The sequence below is a fragment of the Dromiciops gliroides genome, chromosome 4 (genome assembly GCF_019393635.1).
Source record: "Dromiciops gliroides isolate mDroGli1 chromosome 4, mDroGli1.pri, whole genome shotgun sequence".
In the NCBI taxonomy this organism is placed as follows: domain Eukaryota; kingdom Metazoa; phylum Chordata; class Mammalia; order Microbiotheria; family Microbiotheriidae; genus Dromiciops; species Dromiciops gliroides.
Window position 1 is genome coordinate 442,474,376 of NC_057864.1, and position 22,392 is coordinate 442,496,767.

The 22,392-nt window shown below is 35.6% G+C and overlaps 1 protein-coding gene across 1 annotated transcript in view; it reads right to left on the minus strand.

Moving 5' to 3' along the window:
- The window catches only part of TRIM33 (tripartite motif containing 33), a 159,557-nt gene that overhangs the window by 39,795 nt on the left and 97,370 nt on the right, over positions 1-22,392 (minus strand). The window contains 2 exon segments of the mRNA XM_044000548.1: positions 2,084-2,198; positions 4,866-4,982. Of these exon segments, the coding sequence (XP_043856483.1) occupies positions 2,084-2,198; positions 4,866-4,982 (232 nt within the window).

Below are 22,392 nucleotides of genomic sequence, written 5' to 3' on the forward strand. Positions count from 1 at the left end.
AGCAAGTCTTAACTGCTCTGGACCTCAGCTCCCTTAAATCTGTTAGGAGCCTAGCAGCTTCTAACAGAATCCCAGTTTTCAATCCTAAACATATGATCCTTTGAATCTCAAAGAATGCTCAAGTTGAAAAATTGCATCTATATAATAGTCTCAACTAATAAATCTGGATGATTATATATATATAAGGTTTTACATATATAGCTAGGCAAAAGCGAACTCTCAAGAGTTAAAAATACAGTTAGTGAATTTCCAGGTTAGGTAGATAGTTCAAAAGAGTAGAGAAAACAATGCAAAAGAAAAGTGAACTGTGTGTTGGGGGACAATGCCTCCAGGGGGCAGAACTAGTTGGCTTGGTTCATAGGACTTAAAGCTGGGAAGGTCCTAAGAGATCCCCTACTGGACCCTGACCACTTCATTGATATGGAAACTGAGGCCCAGTGTGGTTAAGTGATTTACCTAAGGTGACACAAGGTAATAAGAAGCAAACTGGGAATTACTACTGGGGCAAAAACCAGTGTTTCTGTTACTCCAGTAACTTAGTTATTATCCAGTGTTACTCCAGCCTGTGCTTATGGAGCATTATTTATAAAGTATTTAAATACATTCTTGCTCGCTGTATTCCCCTCTTCAAAGAGGAAAAAAAATCATCTAGCAGTTTCTCACAAAATAATCTTAAATTTCTCAATAAATTGTTTTAACTCCACCTACTGGGGAAATTTCCCCTAGGGTAATAAATCTCTAACTTATTGGCAAACATTAAAGAGAAAAACAGAAGTACACTTTACACCCAAATTTTCTGGAATACATATATAAAATACACATAACTTATAACAGCCACAAGAAAAGGACATGTGGTAGATTTATTTTCTATGACAAATAATAAAGCAGAGATCATTAAAAAGAACAATGGAATAGGACTCAGGGTATGGGGGGTTCTAGTCTTGGTCTTGCCAATGACTAGTTAGTGGGGAGATGTTGGTCAAGTCACTTAGAGTCATTAACTCTATAGTTTCTTATCAGGAAAAATGAGGGAGTTAAATAGCTAGATGAATCCTAAGGTTTCTTTCAAAGCTTATGCCATGATTACTTTTTGACCCTGAAATACATTACAAACACTACCTGAATAATATGTATACATAGTAAGGAGAAAAAGGTATCAAAATATAGAGGCTAGCATTAAGTGTTATGTTTCAAAGAAAAATTTTATAAGCCCTACAGAAACTAAACATTCACATTATGGTAGTCCATTATACTAGATATGGGATTTCAACAACTATTTCCCCCATTCTTTCATTTCTATCTCACTGTGGGAAATATTTCCATTTTGTTCTACAGAGATAAGGATAAGGGAAATCCTGAGTTAAGTATTAATGGAATTTGAGAGCCAGTATTTGAATTTCAGTACTGGCAATTTTAGTTTAAAGTATTAATAAATACAAAGCAAAAATATGCCATCTATTACTTGTGCACTTAGAATAAGAAGTTCAATCTGTACATAAGTTACATTTTAAATAATATTAATCTGCTCTTGGGATAACAGTAACAAATGATCATACATGTGTGATCAGAAAAAACATTTGAGAGCTGGGGCATTACTATTTGGAAATATGTGCTTAAAGATACCAATGGCAGAAACATAACAATAAACTTTTAGATTAATTTGGAAAATTACATTTTATATAAAATTGAGAACTTAAAAGATGTCAAAAGAAATACCACAAATGACTCAAGCAAAATTATGAAACCCAATATACTTCCATATGAAAGAGAATCAGTTGAAGCCCCTTATTGGCACAGAAGCAAGGAATATTAAAGACTTGCCTTTTATTCCCCCAGAGGAATTTTGTCTAACATTTCACCTAACCTCTATTCAAAAAGCACTTTTTTTCAGTCCCAGAGCACGTCTTCTCTCTGTACTTTATACATTAAAGTCAATAGATTTGAAGTACTAGGAATTTTCTACATATTACAATTACATACTTTATACTCATGCTTCCAATACATTTAATGAGAACTTTTAATAAACATCTGAAACAGCCGAAGAATGAGCAAGAGAAACATTTTTTTTAGCTTTAAACCATACCTCTAGCTGTTGTAAGAGAGACTTGCCCTTCTTATTTATTTCATTGATGAGAGTGAAAATGGCCACTTTAATTTCCTGTTCTACTCGTTTGTTAGTTTCATTTACTTCTTTTATCCTGAATAAGAGAAATACATCATTAGGTTACAAATTTCTCCTATATCCCTGAATCAGTCAATGATCCAGAAATTTACTCAATCAGGTGCTTGATTAAGTCCTGTGTTATGTGGAATTAGTTCAAATGTTTTAGCATGATTGACCAGTCAATTCAGTCTAAATGGTTTATACCAATTGTGTGTATAGACAAGCAGATGAACTAACTACACTCATCTGAAACAACTTCATGAATTTACATATCAAAAGGATAGCTAACAGTGAAACTTTAAAAAAACCCCACACTTACATAAACTAGATAGCAATCAGCTTAGGTCATTATGATTCACACTAATATCTATCATTTCATAGTAGAGAGACTTGGAGCCCAGAAGATGGGTTTTAAATCCCTCTTCAAAGACTATTTTTCACTTTCTCTGATTGAGTTTCTTCATCTGTAAAGTGTGTGTGTGTGTGTGGGGGGGGGGGGGCACGAGGCACGCATGCTAAAATTAGGGCATACACCATAGAGTTGTATCAAATGGGATAATACATATAAAGAGTTTTATGAAACTAAAAGCACTGTATAAATATAAGCTATGAATACTAACATAAACAATATATTAAAGTTTAAAATTAAACCTCACAAATATAGGATATGACAAACCTAGCTAGAAAACAAGTAGATGACCTGACAAGAAGATTTAGGGGTTTTTAGCAAAACTAAAGTACAATGATGCAGCAGCATACTGGGGAGGCAAAAAAGAACTAAGAAGAATTTAGTGGTGCATGGTAAGAGTAGTATTCAGTGTGAGGGAGGTGACACTGTACAACTAGAAAGGTGTGTTCCATTAACATATTTGAAGAAGAATATTTATGTTCAGGCAAGTAAACAGTATTAAATGGCTCAAAACCATGCCATTTGAAGTTTAAATAATTAAACAATTTAAAAATGTTTAGCTTAAAAAAAAAAACCTTAAGGGGAGACATAATAGTCTTCAAATCCTTCAAAGATCCAAGAAGGATTATCATATGGAAGAGGGTTTAAATTTGTTCTGCTTGGCCTGGTATGCAGAACTAGGACCAATGAAAGAAAATTACAAGGAGGCATCATTTACCTTAATAACAGGAAGAACTTCCTAACAACTAACAGCTAGCTAAAATGAAATGGCCTGTGTTTCCTAAGCAAAAGTTAGATGACTATTATTAGTCATAAGGTATGTTTAATTCCCAATCTAAGCACAAGATAAAGATAAGGAGCCATTTCCAAAATGGATGGAATTTGCAAAGGCCTATATTGTTTCAACCTGTATCATCACTATAGGCAAACAGTTCCATTTATTCACCAAATACTATGAAAAGTATTAGTTCCTTTCATTTCTCTTAAATTTACAAATTTTAAATTTCAAGGGTGGCTCCTTTTCCTTCAGTTTCAGCATGTGATGAAAAAATCCACTGAGAAATTGAAATTCTACTCCGTAATTGATCTATAGTGTGCTGATTTCATATTTTAATTGATTCTATATCTGCTTAAGACCCCTTTCTATGTCCTTGAGTTGAGCTCAAGAAATGTTTTCCCTTTCAGTTAAAGTAATAATTAATGATAAGAACTGTTATCTACCATGCCTTCAGCTCCTCAGAAAATTCTGTTATCTTTTTAAAGGCCTACAAATTGATGCAATATTTTTCCATAAGGTATACCATCATCTATCCTGCCTGTCCTTGTACAATTACAGAGGGTCTTATCTCCCTAACAAACCTGCCTAGGAGCCAGGAAGTCTGCTACTCTTGGTCCAGTAAGAATGCCAACAGGTTGCAGATGGGTACTATAAATCAATTAAACATTCCTTAATGACAGAGAGGTGGTTACTAGAGCCACTTGGGGTACTAGCCTGCTTTCCTTGATGTAATCAATCATGTTGCCCTCATACCCATGATGCTGTCAAATCTGTAACCAGCAGCATTATCTTCCCTACTACCTACCCAAATCTATTCTTTCTTCATTATTATTTACCAAGATTATATAAAAATTATTAAGCCCTACCTCATAGTTTTTAGTTATCTGAAAAGGCTAAGGACTCAATTTATTGGTTACTGCTAGCTTAATAAATCGATCGTATTCGAAACCTTGTCTCTCAGTTTACCTGAATTTTCAAAATTAATACCACATTCACCTTATCCATACTCTATAATTTTATAGATTTTGATCCAATTCACTCTGGGTCTTCATTGTCTCACACTGAACAGTCCTAATCCTTTTAACCTACCTATATGTTAACCCTTCACCATGGTACTTAATGTTTTAGGAGAGTAAACAAAAGGAAGTGACTTTTCAAATGTTCTTAAATTTGGCTAACTACTATTATTAAGACTTCTCCCCAGCTAGGAGGCTAGTAACAACAGTGCATTTTAAGAAGATCTTACATGGATTTCAGACTCCTGCTTTTCTTTGTAATTTTCTAATATAAAACACTCTAAAGGAGTACAAAGATTTTTGTTATATCATTATATGTTTTGCTTATTAAGTATTATTATCTCCTCAAACTCAGATGTCAGAGCTCATTTCAGAATACGATAGAAGATTCAAACACATGCTTAATAATAAACATATTTTTAAAACCCCAATAAAACCAGAAATTTGTATTTTATAATCTGATTAGGGGTAAACTATGACCCTAAATATCAAACTTACCTATTCTGCACCTGAGTCGCAGCAAAATGAACATAATTTTTCTTTTCAAGAAGCTTTGCCAATAAATTCTCAATTGCACCCTTCTGGTTTTGAAATGCTTCTTCCAAAAACTGGTACCTTTAAAATTAGGACAGATGAATATAGGTGAATTTCATAATACATTAAAACAACAATTAATTCCAAGATTATACAAACTTAATACCGAAAAAATGGCAAAAGAAGGAATTCTACCAAATTTATTTTATAATACAAATATCATTTGAATACCCTAAACGAGGGAGTCAAAACAGAAGAAAAAAATAATACAGACCAGCATTTCTAATGAATGTAAAAAATTAAATAAAATATTATTAGCCAAAAGAATAGAATACAATATTAAGATTTTACACTATGACAAGACTGGATTTATAAAGAGGCATTCAGGGTCGATTTAATATTAGGGAATCTATAAACATAATTGACCTCATTAATAATAAAAACAACAAAAATATTAAGATTACATCAACAGAAGCAGAAAAAGGTCTGACAAAATAAAATACCTCTTTTTATTAAAACAAAACAAAAAACCAACCAAACAAAAAAAAATTCTAGACTTCCGTAGATGGAGCCAAGTTGGTGGAGTCTAGAGAAAATGTTCAATTGAGCTCTTCCAAAATCGCCCTCCAAACAACTTTAAAATAATATCTCAAAGTCCGAAATGGCAGAGCCAACAAATGATAAGGGTAAGACATTCTTCCAATCCAAAACATAACAGGAGGTCAGAGAAATCTGTGACACAAGGGAGGAGGTTGAACTAGAGGCCCATGTGGATAAAACACCAGTGCTAGGTCTAAGGGCAATGAGAGAAGCAGTAGCAGCTTTGGGAATTCTCAAGTCAGAGAAGGTAAGTAAGGAGACCTGGCAATTAGCCAGAAAGAGATTACAGGATACCCCTGTGCTAGAACTGGACATAGGACTAGATATTGTTTGGCAATGCCATTATCTATACCCACTTCTGAGTCATAGCTTCAAAGGTGGAGAGGAACACTTTCAAGTCATGAGGGAATGGAAGTCCTGAGGGGCAGTATAACTTCCAGACCCAAGGGATCAGGGGGCCCTTCCTAGGTAAAGACCAGAGTGCAGACCAGGAGGAGAGCAAAGACCAAAACAACTTGGAAGCATCAAAATCTTCCAAACGTCCAGAACTAGAGCTCTGAAAACAACAATAATGAAAAAGTTTGAAGCTTGAGATAAAGTTTCAAATCAAGAAATAAAGCAGGAAAAAAAAAATGAGCCAACAACAACAACAAAAAAGAACCTGAAAATAAAAAGCTACTATGCGGAAAGTGAAGATATAGACATAAGCTCAGAAGACAATGAAGTCAAAATAGTCATAAGAAAGTCCCAAGGAAAAAGTGAATTGGACACTAGCCCAATAAGAATTTCTGGGAGAGCTAAAAAATGATTTTTTAAATCAAATAAAAGTGGGAGAGGAAAAATTAGGTAAAAAATGAAAGCAAAAGAAGAAAATTATGAAAAGAAAAATAGCTTGGCAAAAGGCATAAAATATACTGGAGAAAATAACATCTTAAAACTGAATTGGGGGGCAGCTAGGTGGCACAGTGGATAGAGCACCGGCCCTGGAATCAGGAGTACCTGAGTTCAAATCCGGCTTCAGACACTTAACACTTACTAGTTGTGTGACCCTGGGCAAGTCACTTAACCCCAATTGCCTCACTAAAAAAAAAAAAAAAAAAAGTAAAAAAAAAAAAAAAACTGAATTGGGAAAGGCAGTGAGCTCCCGAACTCATGACACAATGGCTCCAAAAAACATCCAAATAAGGCCACAGGAAAATGCCCGGAGCAGCAAAACTCACAGAAGAATGTGCTGAAATCATCTTCTAACCAAGAACAGCTTGGAAGGTCAGAAGGAGGGAGCTGCTGTGCTGATACAGGAGTCGGGCCCAACACCACAGTCACCCTGACACAGATCCAGTCTCAGGAAGTCCTCACCAGAGAAGAAGACCCCCAGAGCCTCTGAATCAGCTGAAGCACCAGTGTCGTCTGGAACTAAGCTCACAGTCTGGTGAGTGGGCTGAGCCCTGGGCAGGGGAGAGAGTACAGGGGTCTATGCTGGTGCTAAGGCAGAACTTGGATTTTGTACCCCCAACTATGAACCAGGTGGCCCAGTTGGGGGAGGGGCACAGGCTCGGTGGAGCTAACAACCACAACACACAAAGATGGTTGATTAGCAAGTTGGTCTGGGGTCATCTAGGACCAGGAAACAGGCCGGAAGAGGGAAGAACTGATTCTCTGTAAATCATACCACTTGTGACTTCTTAAGCTTGGGATACTGCAGCCTGGAAAACAGTGCCCCACTTTAAGGAGCTAAAAGTCAAGTAAAAGAAAGGCAAGATGAGCCGACAGAGAAAGATGAGGACCATAGAAAGTTTCTTCAGTAACAAGGAAGACCAAGGGGCACCCTCAGAGGAAGATGTCAACATCAGGGCCCCTATATCTAAAGCTTCCAAGAAAAATATGAATTGGTCTCAGGCCATAGAGGTGCTCAAAAAGGACTTTGAAGATAAAGTTAGAGAGGCAGAGGAAAAAATGGAAAGAGAAATGAGGGTGATGCAGGAAAGACATGAGAAAAAAGTCAACAGCTTGAAAAGTCAAATGGAAAAGGAGGTATAAAAGCTCTCTGATAAAAATAATTGCCTAAGAACAAGGATTGAACAAATGGAAGCCAGCGACTTTATGAGAAACCAAGACACAATAAAGCAAATCCAAATGAATAAAAATGTGAAATATCTTCTGGGAAAAAATGCTGACCTGGAAAATAGGTCCAGGAGAGATAATTTGAAAATTATTGGTCTACCTGAAAACCATGATCAAGGAAAGAGCTTAGACACCATCCAAGATATTTTCAGGGAAAATTGCCCTGAAATTCTAGAAGAAGCTAAAATAGAAATTGAAAGAATCTACCAATCACCTCCAGAAAGAGATCCCCAAAAGAAAACTCCTAGGAATATTATAGCCAAATTCCAGAGTCAAGTCTCTCAGGTCAAGGAGAAAATATTGCAAGCTGCCAAAAAGAAAGAATTCAAGTACTGTGGAGCCCCAGTCAGGATAGCACAAGACCTAGCAGCTTCTACATTAAAGGACTGGAGGGCATGGAATATGATATTCCAAAGGGCAAATGGGATTACAACCAAGAATCACCTACCCAGCAAAATTCAGCATTATCTTTCAGCAGAAAAAATGGGACTTTAATGAAAAAGAAGACTCTCAGATATTTGTGATGAAAAGACCTGAACTGAATGGCAAATTTGACTTTCAAATACAAATCCCTAGAGAACCATAAAAAAAAAAAATTGGAGCTGGGGGACATACCTGGGGTCATACAGTGGGTGACTGTCTTGTGTCTGAGGCCAGGTTTTGGTTGGGATCCCCCTGGGTCCAGGGGTGCTGATTTGTCCACTGTGTCACTTAGCTAGATGATAACATCTTTAGGGTTAAATTGAGGGGTGAAGGGAATTCATTGGGGGAGGGGGAAGGGCAGAAGCCAAATCCTACATGAAAGTAACAGGAAAAGGCTTATGGAGTGGGGGAAGAGATGGGAGAGGAGCAGGGCAGTAAATGAATTTTACACTCATCAGAAAAGGCTCAAAGATCTTAAACTCATCAGAGTTGCCTCAAGGAAGAACTAATAGACAGCACCCAACAGGATGGAGTAATCTATTTAATCTGGGCAGTAAATGAGCCTAACACTCATTAAAATTGGCTCAAAGACCTCAATCTCATTAGAATTGGCTCAAGGAGGGAATAATGCACACACTCAATTGGGTGGAGTAATCTCTCTAAACCTACAGGAAAATAGGAGGGGAAGGGGACAAAGAGAGAGGGGCAAAAGAAGGAAGGGCAGAGTGGGGGAGGGGACAGACAGACAGAAGCAAATCCCTTTTGAAAGAGTGATAGGATCAAAGAAGATGGATAACAGAATAAATATCATGGGGAAGGGAATAGGATGGAAGGGAAACAGTTAACAATAATAATCATGGAAAAGAGAAAAGGGGGAAAAATTGTACCAAAAAAATATTTATAGCAACTCTTGGTGGAGGCTAAGAATTGAGAATCAAGGGAATGTCCATCAATTGAGGAATGATGGAAAAAGCTGTGTTATATGATTGTAGTGGAATGGACTTACTTGTGCTACAGGAAATGACAAACAGGATGATCCCCGAAAAACCTTGAAAGATTAATGAACATCAATGTATAGTGAAGTGAGCAGAGCTGAGAGGACATTGTGTGTAGTGACAGCAGTGTTGTTCAATGAGTAATTGTGAATGACTTAACTACTCTCAGTGCAATGATCCAAGACAATCCCAAGGAACTAATGAAGAAGCTTACTATGCACCCCTATAGAAAGAACTGATAAAAAGAACACTTGTGGATTTGTACATATATAACCTGATTGTGATCTTGTGGAGGGGGGAGAAAAGGGAGGGAGGGAGAAAAATTTGGAACTCTAAATCTTATCAAAATGAATGTTGAAAAGTACCCTTACATGTAACTGGAAAATAAAATAAATGTTTGTTGCTAAAGTAAAAAAACAAAAACAAAAACAAAAAAACAGAATTGGCCTAATAGAAAAAGAGGAAAAAGCACACTGAAGAAAATTCTTAAAAATGAGAATTTGGCAACTGGAAGATAATGACCTCATGAGACATCAAGAAACAATAGAACAAAATTTAAAAATAGAAGAAAATGTGGAATACCTCATTAGAAAAACAAACTGACCTAGAAAATAGACCAAGGAGAGATAATTTACAATTACTACATTACCTGATGGCCTACATATCATATTTTTAAAAATTTTCAAGGAAAACTGCCCTGATATCTTAGATCCATAGGGTAAAACAGAACTTGAAAGAACTGACCAGTCAAACAGATCCCAAAACTCCCAGAAACATTATAGCCAAATTAAAATACTCTAAGCAGCCAGAAACCATTCAAATATTGTGGAGCCACAGTTAGGATCACACAATATTTAGCAGCTACCATGTTAAAGGAACAGAGGGCTTAGAATATTTTCTGGAGGGCAAAAGAGCTGGGATTACAACCAGAAATAACCTACCCAGCAAAATCGAGTATGATCCTTCTGGGGCGGGGGTCATTAAAACTATAAATATAAATGGAATAAATCCACTCATATAATGGAAACAGAAGAATGAATTAGAAACCGGAATTCACAATATGTTGCCTACAAGAAACACATCTGCAACAGAGAGATACATATGGAGTCAAAATAAAAGTCTGGAGCAGAATCTATTATGCAGCAGCTGAAGTAAATAAAGGCTGGAGTAACAATCATAATCTTAGACAAATCAAAAGCAAAACCAGACCTAATTAAAGGGGTAAGCAGGGAAACTATATCTCTAAAAAAAAACCCCATAGACAATGAAGTAAATACTAAACATATATGCATGGCATTGAAATTCTTAAAAGAAAAGTTAAATGAATTACAGTAAGAAACAGAGGGGCAGCTAGGTGGCGCAGTGGATAGAGTACCGGCCCTGGAGTCAGGAGGACCTGAATTCAAATCAGGATTCAGAAACTTGATGTTTACCAGCTGTGTGACCCCGGGCAAGTCACTTAACCCCAACTGCCTCACCAAAAAAATAAGAAGAAACAGAGTAAAACTATAATAGTAGAGTACCTCAACTTTCCTCTTATCAGAGGCAAGATAAATCTAATCATAAAATAAAATCAAGGAGATAAAGATAATCTTAGAAGAACCTCTGGAAAACACTGAAGGGAATAAAAAGGAGTATACCTTTTTTTCCTCAACTACTCATGGCACCTTCACAAAAACTGACTATATATTAGAGCATAAAAACCTCACCCAAAATACAGAAAAACAGAAATATTAAACATACCTTTTCCAGACCACTTTCTTTTTTGGTGAGGCAATTGGGGTTAAGTGACTTGCCTACAGTCACACAGCTAGTAGGTATCAAATGTCTGAGGCCTTATTTGAACTCAGGTCTTCCTGAATGAAGGGCTGGTGCCACCTAACTGCCCTTCCAGACCACTTTCAGACTACTTTTTCTAGTGTTCTAGAATAAGAATCAATAAAGCCTTTCTTATAATAAGTATTATCTATTTAAAACCAAGACTAAGCATTATCTGTAATAGAAATAAATTCAAAATTTTCCCACTAAGATAAGGGGAGAAGTAAGGATGTCCATTATCACCACTATTATTCAATAGTGAACTAGAAATGTTATCTATAGCAATAAGACAAGAAAAAGAAATTGTAGGAATAAAAATAGACAAGGAAACAAAACTATCACTCTTTGTAAATGACATGATGGTATATTTAGAAAACCCAGAGAATCAACTAAAAAACTAATGGAAACAATTAGCAACTTGAGCAAAGTTGCAGAATATAAAATAAATCTACATAAATCATGAGGATTTCTTTATACTACCAACAAAACCCAGTAGCAAGAGACAGAAATTCCATTAAAAATAATGGCAGATAATATAAAATATTTGGAATTCTACCTTCCAAGACAAAAATTCGAACACTATTACAAAACACTTTCCACAAAAGACATTTAAAAAATAGGAAAACTATTAAGTGGGTAGCCCGAATCAACATAATCAAAACGACAATTCTACCTGTTTTTTTTGTTCTTTGTTTTTTGTTTTTTGTTTTTGGCAGGGCAATGGGGGTTAAGTGACTTGCCCAGGGTCACACAGCTAGTATCAAGTGTCTGAGGCCAGATTTGAACTCGGGTACTCCTGACTCCAGGGCCGGTGCTTTATCCACTGTGCTACCTAGCTGCCCCCTAATTCTACCTGTTAATTTACTTATTCAGTGCCGTAAAATCCATCTACCAAAGAATTCTTTTATAGAGCTAGAAAAACCAGCAACAAAATTCATCTGGAAGAACAAAAAGTAAGAATACCGAGGGAATAAATGAATTAAACATCTTCTTGGAGCCAATATTTGGAGAAAGGCAGAGAGATCAGATACATACCAAACTGACAGGGGGCCATAAGAGGAGTACTGGGCCATAATGATTGATGGATACGTGTGGCTGTCATGGAAAAAAGTCCCACAATTGTGTACTGTGGAGAAGGTAGGATGCAGTCTATTATACTGACCTTCAGCTAACTGATATATACCACCTGAAGTCCCACTAAGGTGTTCACTTTGAAGATCAGTGGTCTAGCTTAACAACTGTTGTTGAATTTACATAGGCAGATAGGTGGCATAAAGTATTAGAGGTGGATACAGCACTGGACCTGAAGTCAGAAAAACTTTGAGTTCAAATCCAGGATCACACAAACACTAAAATTGTGTGACCTTGGACAAGTCATTTACCTTGTTTGTTTCCGTTTCCTAAACTGTTAAATTGGGATCATAACAACACCTATGTTCCAGGGTTGTTGTGAGGATAAAATGAGATATATTTGAAAAGCACTTTGCAAACCCTAATGCATGATATAAATGCTAGTCATTATTATTAATTTAATTGATAGCTCTTTATAATGGCTTCAGGGAAGAAAATACCAAATGGAGTTAGTAACATGGTTAGACTATACTCCCAAATGAAGCTTCTAATCATGCATTTGTAAACTCATCCTTAGAGCCAGCAATCACTATCATAAATTATATTTGAATAAATAACAAGGACTATAATGGGTATAATTAAATTCAGCTAAAAAAAGATTTCTCGGAATCACCAAGTATGTAAAAATGACAGGTCTTGGAAATGCCAGGCAATTCCTATCAACAACTGTCACATCAAAAACAATTTGTCTTTACTTTGCAAATACAGTAATATTCTTAGGTTGACTAGTACACAGAGAGAAAAAGCTTTAGAAGTCACTTGGACTACTTAATCTAAAGTGATAAAAGGATAGAAAATATGTAATTCCAAAGCAAAAAGAGTGGCGTCATATTACTTGGCAATGATGATTCTACAAAGTGGGATATGGAAGTAAAACAAGAGGTGCATAGGGCTTTACTTTCTCTGTGATTAAGTGCCAACTGTTTCGAAGTTGCTGAGAATATAGAGATTCCCTATCACTCTGAACCCCCTGCACCTCCAACACGCTTACTCTAGGAATTTACATTCTATGTAAGGGTTGTGCAGGGGATAAAGCATTTAAACAGAAAATAAAGTTGGGGGGGGGGGGAGGCCGCGGGGTCCAATAAGAGAGCAATCAGGGAAGGCTTCACAGGGGGTACCTGAAATAAGCCTTGACAATAAGAATTCTGGGAGGTAGAGTTGAAGAGGGAGTATATTATAGACATGGGGGACAGTTGGTGCCAACATATGGAGACCGGAAATATAAAGATGATATGGGGAAACAGTTTACACATTGTCTCTTTACTTGGAATGTAGAGTGGGAAAAGGGAGAGTAATATGAAATAAAAGATGGAAAGGTAGCTTTGCAATTATGACGGTAAGTTTGTCTTGCCCTAGAGGCAATATGCAGTTGTTGTGAAGAGTAAATGACATGGTCGGACTCATTTGTGTCCTAGGAACCTTTTGAAAACCCTATGGGAGCTGGATTGGAAAGGATAATGGAAGCAGGAAAACCAAATTAGCAGACTATTACAATAGTCAAGGTAAGAGATGATAAATAAAAATTTCTGTCTCTTTTTGAATGCTTGTTGTGGAAAGACAGCAGACTTCTATTTTCTTATGAGATTGGCATATTAGAATGAATATAATTTTTTAAATGGAAAGAATAATTTATTTTATCGTGCCTCTATCTTAAATTCATGAAGCCAAAGTAAGAGGAGAAAACTGAAAAGTGAGTTAGTTCTGAGCATGAGAGAACTCAAGGTATGACAGAAACTTCTACTTTTGTGTGGAGAAGCAAACAGGGGAACAGACAACAGACAACAAACAACAAACCCTAAGAGTATAATATTGGTGGATCAGGGGAGTTGGGAAAATGCTACAAAGAAAATCAACCACAGTTGAAAACTACAATGCCAAGGAATTATGATCTGTATTATAATTCAATGCTAGGCATGTGATAGGCTAGCAAACATCTGAGTTAACTGTCTACACAACAAATTTTCAAACCAATTTATGGGCACCCTTCTCCCCCCCGCCCCAAAAAGCACTTCAGAATTTGTATAACGATTAAGCAGCCAATTTTGTTGAACATATGCATGGAAAATATACAGGTGCCTGTTCTTAGAAGAATATTAAACTTCAAGGAATAGAGTAATCTAATTCTTATAAGGGAACCCCTCCTTTACCAGTGCAGATCATCATAGCCATCTTATATATTATTCTGGTCTATGCTTATAAATACAAACATTGTGATCCATGGCATATTGCTCGCAATTGTACACACACATGTGTGTGTATATGCATACACATACATTTCCATATACTTCCATCACTCCTCTGTCTTACCTAGGCTGGTTGGTATTCTTACTGCACTGGGTCTATACCCAAAGACCTTGACAAGACAAGCCAGAATTTATGCTTTGTTGGTTTAGCTTTGAGATTCTATGCAACGATAAGGAATCAGGACTTTTGGGGGATTGAAGAATATCACCAAAAAAAACAAACAAAAAAAAAAACAAAAAACAAACAACAACCCCATATTCGATAACCTATCTACATTTCAAATAAATAATGTTTGCTAATTGTCTATTTGATAAAAAATGCTGTGAAAACTGGAAAGGAAGTCTGGCAGAAATTTGACTCAACACCTTACACCATGATCTGCAATATTTTGTAAATGCATACATGACACCTTAATAGTAAACATCATATTATGAAAAAAATTAGGAAATAGATCATATACTTCTCATAGCAATGCGTATGTATTCTTAACTAAAAAAGAGATAGAGGCAATTACAAAAGATAAAATAGGTAACTTTGATTACTCAAAACTGAAAAGCTTCTGCACAAATAACATTAATGCATCTAGGAAGAGAAGGGAAATGGTCAAATGGAGGGAAAAACCCTCCATGTCTCTGATAAAGCTTCAGTATCCAAAATATATACTCATTCAATCTATGTACATATACATATATGTATGTGTGTAGGTATGATATTAACAGCCATTCTCCCAACAGATAAATGGTCAAAGGATATGAATAAACATGACGTCTTAAGAGAACTGCAAAGGTAAATACCACCCACATTAACAAATGCTCCAAATCACTAATAAAAGAAACAAATCAAAAAACAATCCTACACACTGGCAAAAACAAACAAACAAAAAAACCACCACACACCAAAAAATGGCAACAGTCAATGTTGGAGAGGTTGTGAGAAGACAGGCACAGTAATACACTGCTTGATAGAGTTGTGAAGTGGTACAACCATTTTATAGAAAGCAATTTGGAATTATGTAAATAAAGTGACTAAAATGTCCACAGCCTTTGAATCAGAGGCTCCATTACTGCGCTTTTACCACAAAGAAGCCATCAATAAGAAAAAAGTCTCCATATACTCCAAAATATTGATAACAGCACTTTTTGTGATGGCTAAGAAATGGAAATATAGTAAATACCCAACATTTGGGGAATGGGTAAACAACCTGTGGTACATGAAAGCTATAGAATACTAATGATGAATGTAATGAACACAGAGAAATATAGAAAGCTCTATATGAACTGATGCACAGTGAAGTAAGTAGAATAGGATTGTTTTTTGATTTGTGTTAAGAGATTTGGAGCATTTGTTAATGTGGGTGGTGAGTACTACTTTGAAGTTCTTTTAAGAAATGTTTCTTCTTATCCTGTGACCCTTTATCTATTAGGGGAATGGTTGTTAATATCACACCTACACACATACACATTTTTGTGTGTGTACATAGATTAAGAGTGTGTGTGTTTATAGTGTTATCCCTTCTACATCATGACTTTTCCCACTGCAGTTTTGATATTATCATGGATCACCATAAGAAATTAAATGGGAAGAATTTTGTGGGGAGTTTTGCAGAAGCCACACATGATTATGTGAAGGTCAGTAGAAAACACAGAAAAGTTTAGAAACTCAGAAATGCATTACACACACACACACACACACACACACACACACACACAGTTATTCATTAATTCAGTTTTAACTTTTTTTTTTGGGGGGGGGGGCAATTTTAACTTTTAATGCCATAATAATTCAAACTTCTTCTCTGCTACAAAGGGAGGGCCAAAAAACATTATGCAGCTCATAGGGGCACAGTACTCCTATCCCTAGGATGTGAAAGCGATAATTGCACATAGTAATGACAACAATGTAAATTAACATAAAGACCACAAAGCATATGCAAAGTAAATTAACAAATTATAAAGATCAAGTGGGACTCGAATGAAGAGATATGAAAAGACACCACCAACTTATCCCTTTGGGGATAGTCCCCAGGTGTTACATACTGCTCATGTTTTCAGACTTTTTCAATGTATCAATCTGTTGTGTTTACCTTTTTTCCCTCTCTCTTAAAAGAATACTATTTGTTATATGGGATGGCTCTCAAGTAAGGATACTATGGTGATATAAGAAACAAAATATCAATAAAAATGCGAAAAATAAATTAAAAAATTAAAAATATTTATTAAATGCTTTTATGTGCTAAATAGGTCACATCTTAAAAATTACTTCAAGTCATTTATATGCATAGTTTGGGCCAGTTCTGTCAATAGGTAGGCAGGCACAGTATGAAAGATAACACGTGTGCTTGCTGCTATTGGCATATTCCTTCTTCCACTATTTGAAAGAACTCCTGGAGAGTCTGGACAGTTTCTGCCTTTCTTTTTAAATCTCAGAACTTAGAACAGTGCCTGGCGCAAAGTAAGTGCTTCATAAATGTCTGTTAATATGTTGACTATTACTATTTACTCTACCTTGAAAACTGGTATATGGTAAGTCCCAATTCTCTCCTGTCCCATATTCCTTAAGACAGAAAACACCAGCTGCTCTTCTGAAATGACACAGCAATATGCTCCCTCCTCTCCATATACCCAACATACCAGAAGGAAAAGCACAAAAGAAATCTGAGGGACAAAGGTTAAGGTTTCCGAGCAAGTCAATTTATTAGCAAGGCTAGCAAATGCCAATAAATGGATCCAAGACCTCCTCAGTAGGTACAAGGACACCATTTGGGAATTCACACAGCATTTTAATAGTCATAAAAGAGAAACAAAAATGACAAAATCTAAAGTAATATAGTCATTATTGATTTCTATTGGCTTTGGTCAAAAATAGGGAACTGATACTCAGAAATTAAGGAACTGATCTGTTTACACAATCTTAAGCAATTAAGTTTCTGGCAGGAATAAGGAACTCTAAATGGGGAACTACATCTCATTTCCCAGAACTGTCTCAGCATAACATTTCCTAGAATTGTCTCAGCATAGCGTTTCCCCATAATTAAGCAATCATTTGATATACAGAAAGTAAAGCTTAGCTCAGAAAATGGAGGATTATCACAATATAAAATGGAGTTAATTGATTCTGAATTTTGGAAAGGGACTGAAATTTTAGCATACTACTTTCTAAAGCTTGATTAGATCTATACCAGAACAAGTTACAAATATAGCGAAAGGGGGCTTAATTTTAATATGGACACACACACACACACACACACACACACACACACACACACACACACACACACAATGACATTAGATTTAAACCAAAGAAAACTTTTTCACGGAAATACTGTAATCAGAGGCAGAATAAATTTGACATGAAGAAGACTGGTTGATAAAATGTAATTAATTTAAGTCACTGCAAACTATCATTACTCAAAAAAAGAAATTCAAAGGATATGTTCCATGTTCTACACTTAATTTAGTAGCCAGAGTCATACCAAGAAATTCTGACCTTTGGTGTAATCAAAAACCTTGGGGAAGAGACCTGAAGGCCAATGCTGAGCAGGCTGTTATAGCAGCAGCCATCTTCCTCAATCCTAGGATATAATGAGAATATTGTAGATGGCTGTGTAGGGTTGGCAAAAAGAAAATCTGTCAGAATATATATATGTAACAAAAGGTTACTTCTATATTCAGAAAACCAGAATTTAAAATAGGACTAAAAGTAAATGATCACCAGAGTCTACTCTTAACATTCTCTTCAAAAACTGTAAATACCATTAAAAAATCAAGTTTGTCGGGGGAAGCTAGGTGGCGCAGTGGATAAAGTACCGGCTCTGGATTCAGGAGGACATGAGTTCAAATTCAGCCTAAGACACTTGACACTTACTGGCTGTGTGGCCCGAGGCAAGTCACTTAACCCTCATTGCCCCCCCCAAAAAAGAAAAAAAAAAATCAAGTTTGTCAAAAAATGCTTACCAAAACAAACAAAACAGTGTCCCAAAAAATCTTAGTGTTGTTTTAATATATACATACATGTGTATGTATCACACTTATACAAAGAGAGAAATATGACTAAATAAATTGTCATATATGAATGTAAAACAATGTTGCCATTCTGTATGAATAAAAGAAGAATTCAAAGAAGAAATGGTTAGACTTATGAACATAGATTTTTGAGCTGAGAGGGGCCTTAGGAGCATCTAGTAAAATCACCTGATTTTACAAGCAAGCAAAGTGAGATACAGAGAAGTTACTGACTTGAGTGAGGTTAGAGAGTTAGTGATAGCATGAACATTTGAACTCAGGTTCAATACCTCCAAAGTCAAACTGATACAAAGTGAAGTAAGTAGACCCAGGAAAACAATATGTACAAAATTATTATGACTGGAAATATTAAAAATCCTAATTATAATAACCAAGTAAAGAACTGAGAAAAGGAATCAACTTTGCTCCTTTGTGGAAATAGGGAACTAGAAGCATTGCATATATGTTCAAATATATTTGAAGTTCTGGCTAGATTTGCTGAATTGCTTTTTTTTTTCTTGCCCCTGTCGGGGCAGAGAAAAGCGCAATCAATGGAAGGTGATAATGAACAATCTTTATAAAAAAGAAAATATTTTTTAAAAAGAAAAAAAGTTTTATAGCTTAAAAGTTAGCAGAAAATGCTAAATGAAAAATGTTCTGAAACAGCTAAAGAAGAAACAGATGAAAAACTAGAAATTTATCAAAATAAGACAATTAACCAAAAAAAATTTAAAGGAAAAAATAATTAGGGAAAAAAAAAGAACTGAGAACAATTAAGGAATTTCAGGGAAGAATAATAAAATTCAACAATTTAACAATGTATAGAATATATTAATGAAAAGAATTGTTTAATTTGAAGCACCAAATTGGAGAAGACAAAATGGAAACAAAGAACTCACAAAATAAATCGACCCCAAAGGGATTTGGAAGCAAATGCTGTTTTAATCTTTTGTGAGAGAAAGAGCAAAATTCAGAAGATTAAAGATTAAAGTTTCTCCTGAAGAGAAACTCAAGGAGAAGGAAATATAGAAGGTGGTTTGCAAGACACAATGACAAAAACAAAGAAGTAGTTGTAAACTTGTTGGGACCAAAGAAAGGAAGCTGTGTTGTTGTGCTGCGGTTAAAGATATGATAAACAGTTATAAAGGCTGCTGAGGTGAAATAAGCATGGAGAATTTTACACTGACGTATACTGAGTGCAATATTTGCAGTTCTGCCATAGTCAGTGACTCTCACTTAAGTTCCAAGTGTATGCTGGTCTCTCTCCTAGAAAAGAAGTAAAGGACTTTGATAAATAATGCTCCATGATCCAGGTAACTAGAGATTAAAAAAAAGTGATACTAAAAAGAAAATGGAAGCAATGCTTTAGTGAAGGGGAAAGTATCTGAACAGGGTGAAAGAAAACCTCAACCTTTTCAGAAAGGTTGTTGAGTGGACAAATCCCATTCAGACAAAGGAAGGACGGACAGACAGATGGAGAGGAGGAGGGAAGGAAGGAGGGAAGGAGGGAAGGAAGGAAGGAAGACATTTGGCTCAGTTTTGTATTATTATTATTCAACTCATCTCTCACTTTGAATTTTCTCTTTTCCGTGGTTTTCTAATATTTAATTACCTAATAAATTCATTTCTTTCTACTTTGTTAATGTGTTTCCAGGGATATTTTTTCCTAAGGATTACTTAACCTTCACCCCTGAAATACTGGTATATAGTCTATGATATGTCCTTTAACATATTCTGAGTAAGTATGATATCATAATTAATCATAATTCTATTTAAGCCTGTATATTTTCCCTCTGTTACCTAAATCAAGTACTGCTTTTATGGCAACATGGTCTGAAAGAATGAGATTAACATTTCTGTTTCCTTGCATTTATTTACAATTTTTCTTACTAGGTATGTCCTACTAGCACATGGGCAATTTTTGTAAAGGTGTTTTGTGATGCTGCTAAATATATATTTTATCATGTTCCCATTAAGAAGCTGTGAGTTTTAAAACTAAGTTCTTCAATAGCTTGTTCAGTTCTATATTTTACCTTTTATTGATCATTCAATTACATATGCCCAACTCTAACAGAGAAATATAAAGCATGTTAATATTTGGGCAGAGAAAGAGAAGACTGATACAGGAATCTTCCATATATGAGGAAACTACCTCTACCAATGGAGGATAGCACTAACTTTTCAGCTTGTAGTCACAGGGAAGGAACTGAGAGGTTCAAAGACTTGTTCAAAGTCACTATAGCAGAATGTGTCAGAGGCAGGACTCAAACCTAGCTCTTGTTCTATCCACTATGCTATTCTGCTTATCACACTATTGTTCCAACCTATGTCTTTTTGTCATTCACTTAACTCTTCCTTTATTAATGTAAATGCTATTCAATTTGGCACATATATTAAAGACTGAAACTGGTTCATAGCTAATGGTTATTTTATGCATAATATCAATTCCTTTTTAAAGCCAATGTGATTTTATATTCTGTTCATCTGGCAGATTAGGGAAAAAAATGAATCCATAATGAAGAACTGCCCCAAAGAAGTAAAAGAGGGATGAACAGATTGGGAACACAAAAATACTAAAGCAGAAGAAAATCTGGCAAAAGAGAAGCAAAGGACAACATTTAAAGAATGTGTAAATTATATTCAAGTCAAAGTAATTCATCGTCAAGGAAGAATGCTCAAAGATATAAAATTCAAATAAAATATTATTTCATGGCTACAAAATCTATATAAAGAAACTGATAGCAGTATATTCCAAAAAGTAGAATAGCCCAAGCTGAAATACAAAATGACATTCTGCAAACCTCAGTCTAATTACTAATGAAAAAAGAACATTCAAAAACATATTTGTAGCATACTTGAAAAACAAAAACACCAGACAGGAGTAGAATATTTCATTTGCAAACAGTCCCAAAATATCAGAAACACAAGAAAGTCATGTACAATTCACAGGACCATAGAACACTTGTACAAACTGATGGGAGAGTGAAATGGGCAGGACCAAGGAAACAATTTACATGGTGATGATGATATCAGAACCATTAAAGAAAACAGCTTTAAAAAACTTCAAAATTCTGATCAAAGCAGCAACAATAGTAACTTTTAAAAAGCCAAAGCACAGAAATGGATAAAAATAAAAATTTTGTCACTACACTAATGAAATGTTGTGTTTGCGTATCTATTTGTGTATGAAGCTCATGTTTCTTTTTCTTTCTTTTTTTTTTTTTAAGTAAGGCAATTGGGGTTGACTTGCCCAGGGTCACACAGCTAGTAAGTGTTGTGTCTGAGGCCGGATTTGAACTCAGGTACTCCTGGATCCAAGGCCGGTGCTCTATCCACTGTGCTATCTAGCTGCCCCGAAGCTCATGTAGATAGTATAGATGGACAGAGACTATAGATACTATTACCGAAGCTTTTAAGAGTCAAAAATTACCATTGGAAAAAAATAGTTTGTGCTGGCCATTCTGAAGTGTTAGCTAAAAACTCTTAATATGGAGTGACTATGCTCTCTATGAGTATCTATGAATACATAAAAGGAGGAGACATGAAATTTTCCTTCAGCAGAATCAGGGGGACCACTACGCTGTATAAGGAGTGGTGAGCTGGCCCAGATTGGAAAGAGAGATGGTCAAGGCTTCCATGTGAACTAAGTAGTAAAGATCAGGCCATGAACAGCCACTGCATTTCCAGCCTGGGCAAGAAAGATGACCCAGGCTGCCAAAACAAAACAAAACAAAAAAGCAAAAATCTGAACATGACAGGAATTTATAATTGCTGTGATTTTTAAAGCTCACAATATAAGAGAAATAGTTTTGTTACAAAATCATGAGATTGGGGCAGTTAGGTGGCACAGTGGAGATATATATAGTTATAGTTGATATATATAGTTAGTTTTCCTGTACTCAAGTTTGCAGAATACCTCTTTATGATTGCTTGAGCATACCCATTAATAAATGGTATTGGTATTAAGAGATCAAGTCAAATCCATATTTGCTTCTAGATTATTTAATCTCTGTATCTAAAACAGAAAAACTGTAGATGTTTGTTTGCTTCTGTCTCTTGAGAAGAAGTGTTTCTGTTAACTTTTGTTTTGTTTTCCAAGGAAAGTGGAGGTAGAGACTTAGATTCACATTAAGAAGCTAGTTAGAGATAAGCCCT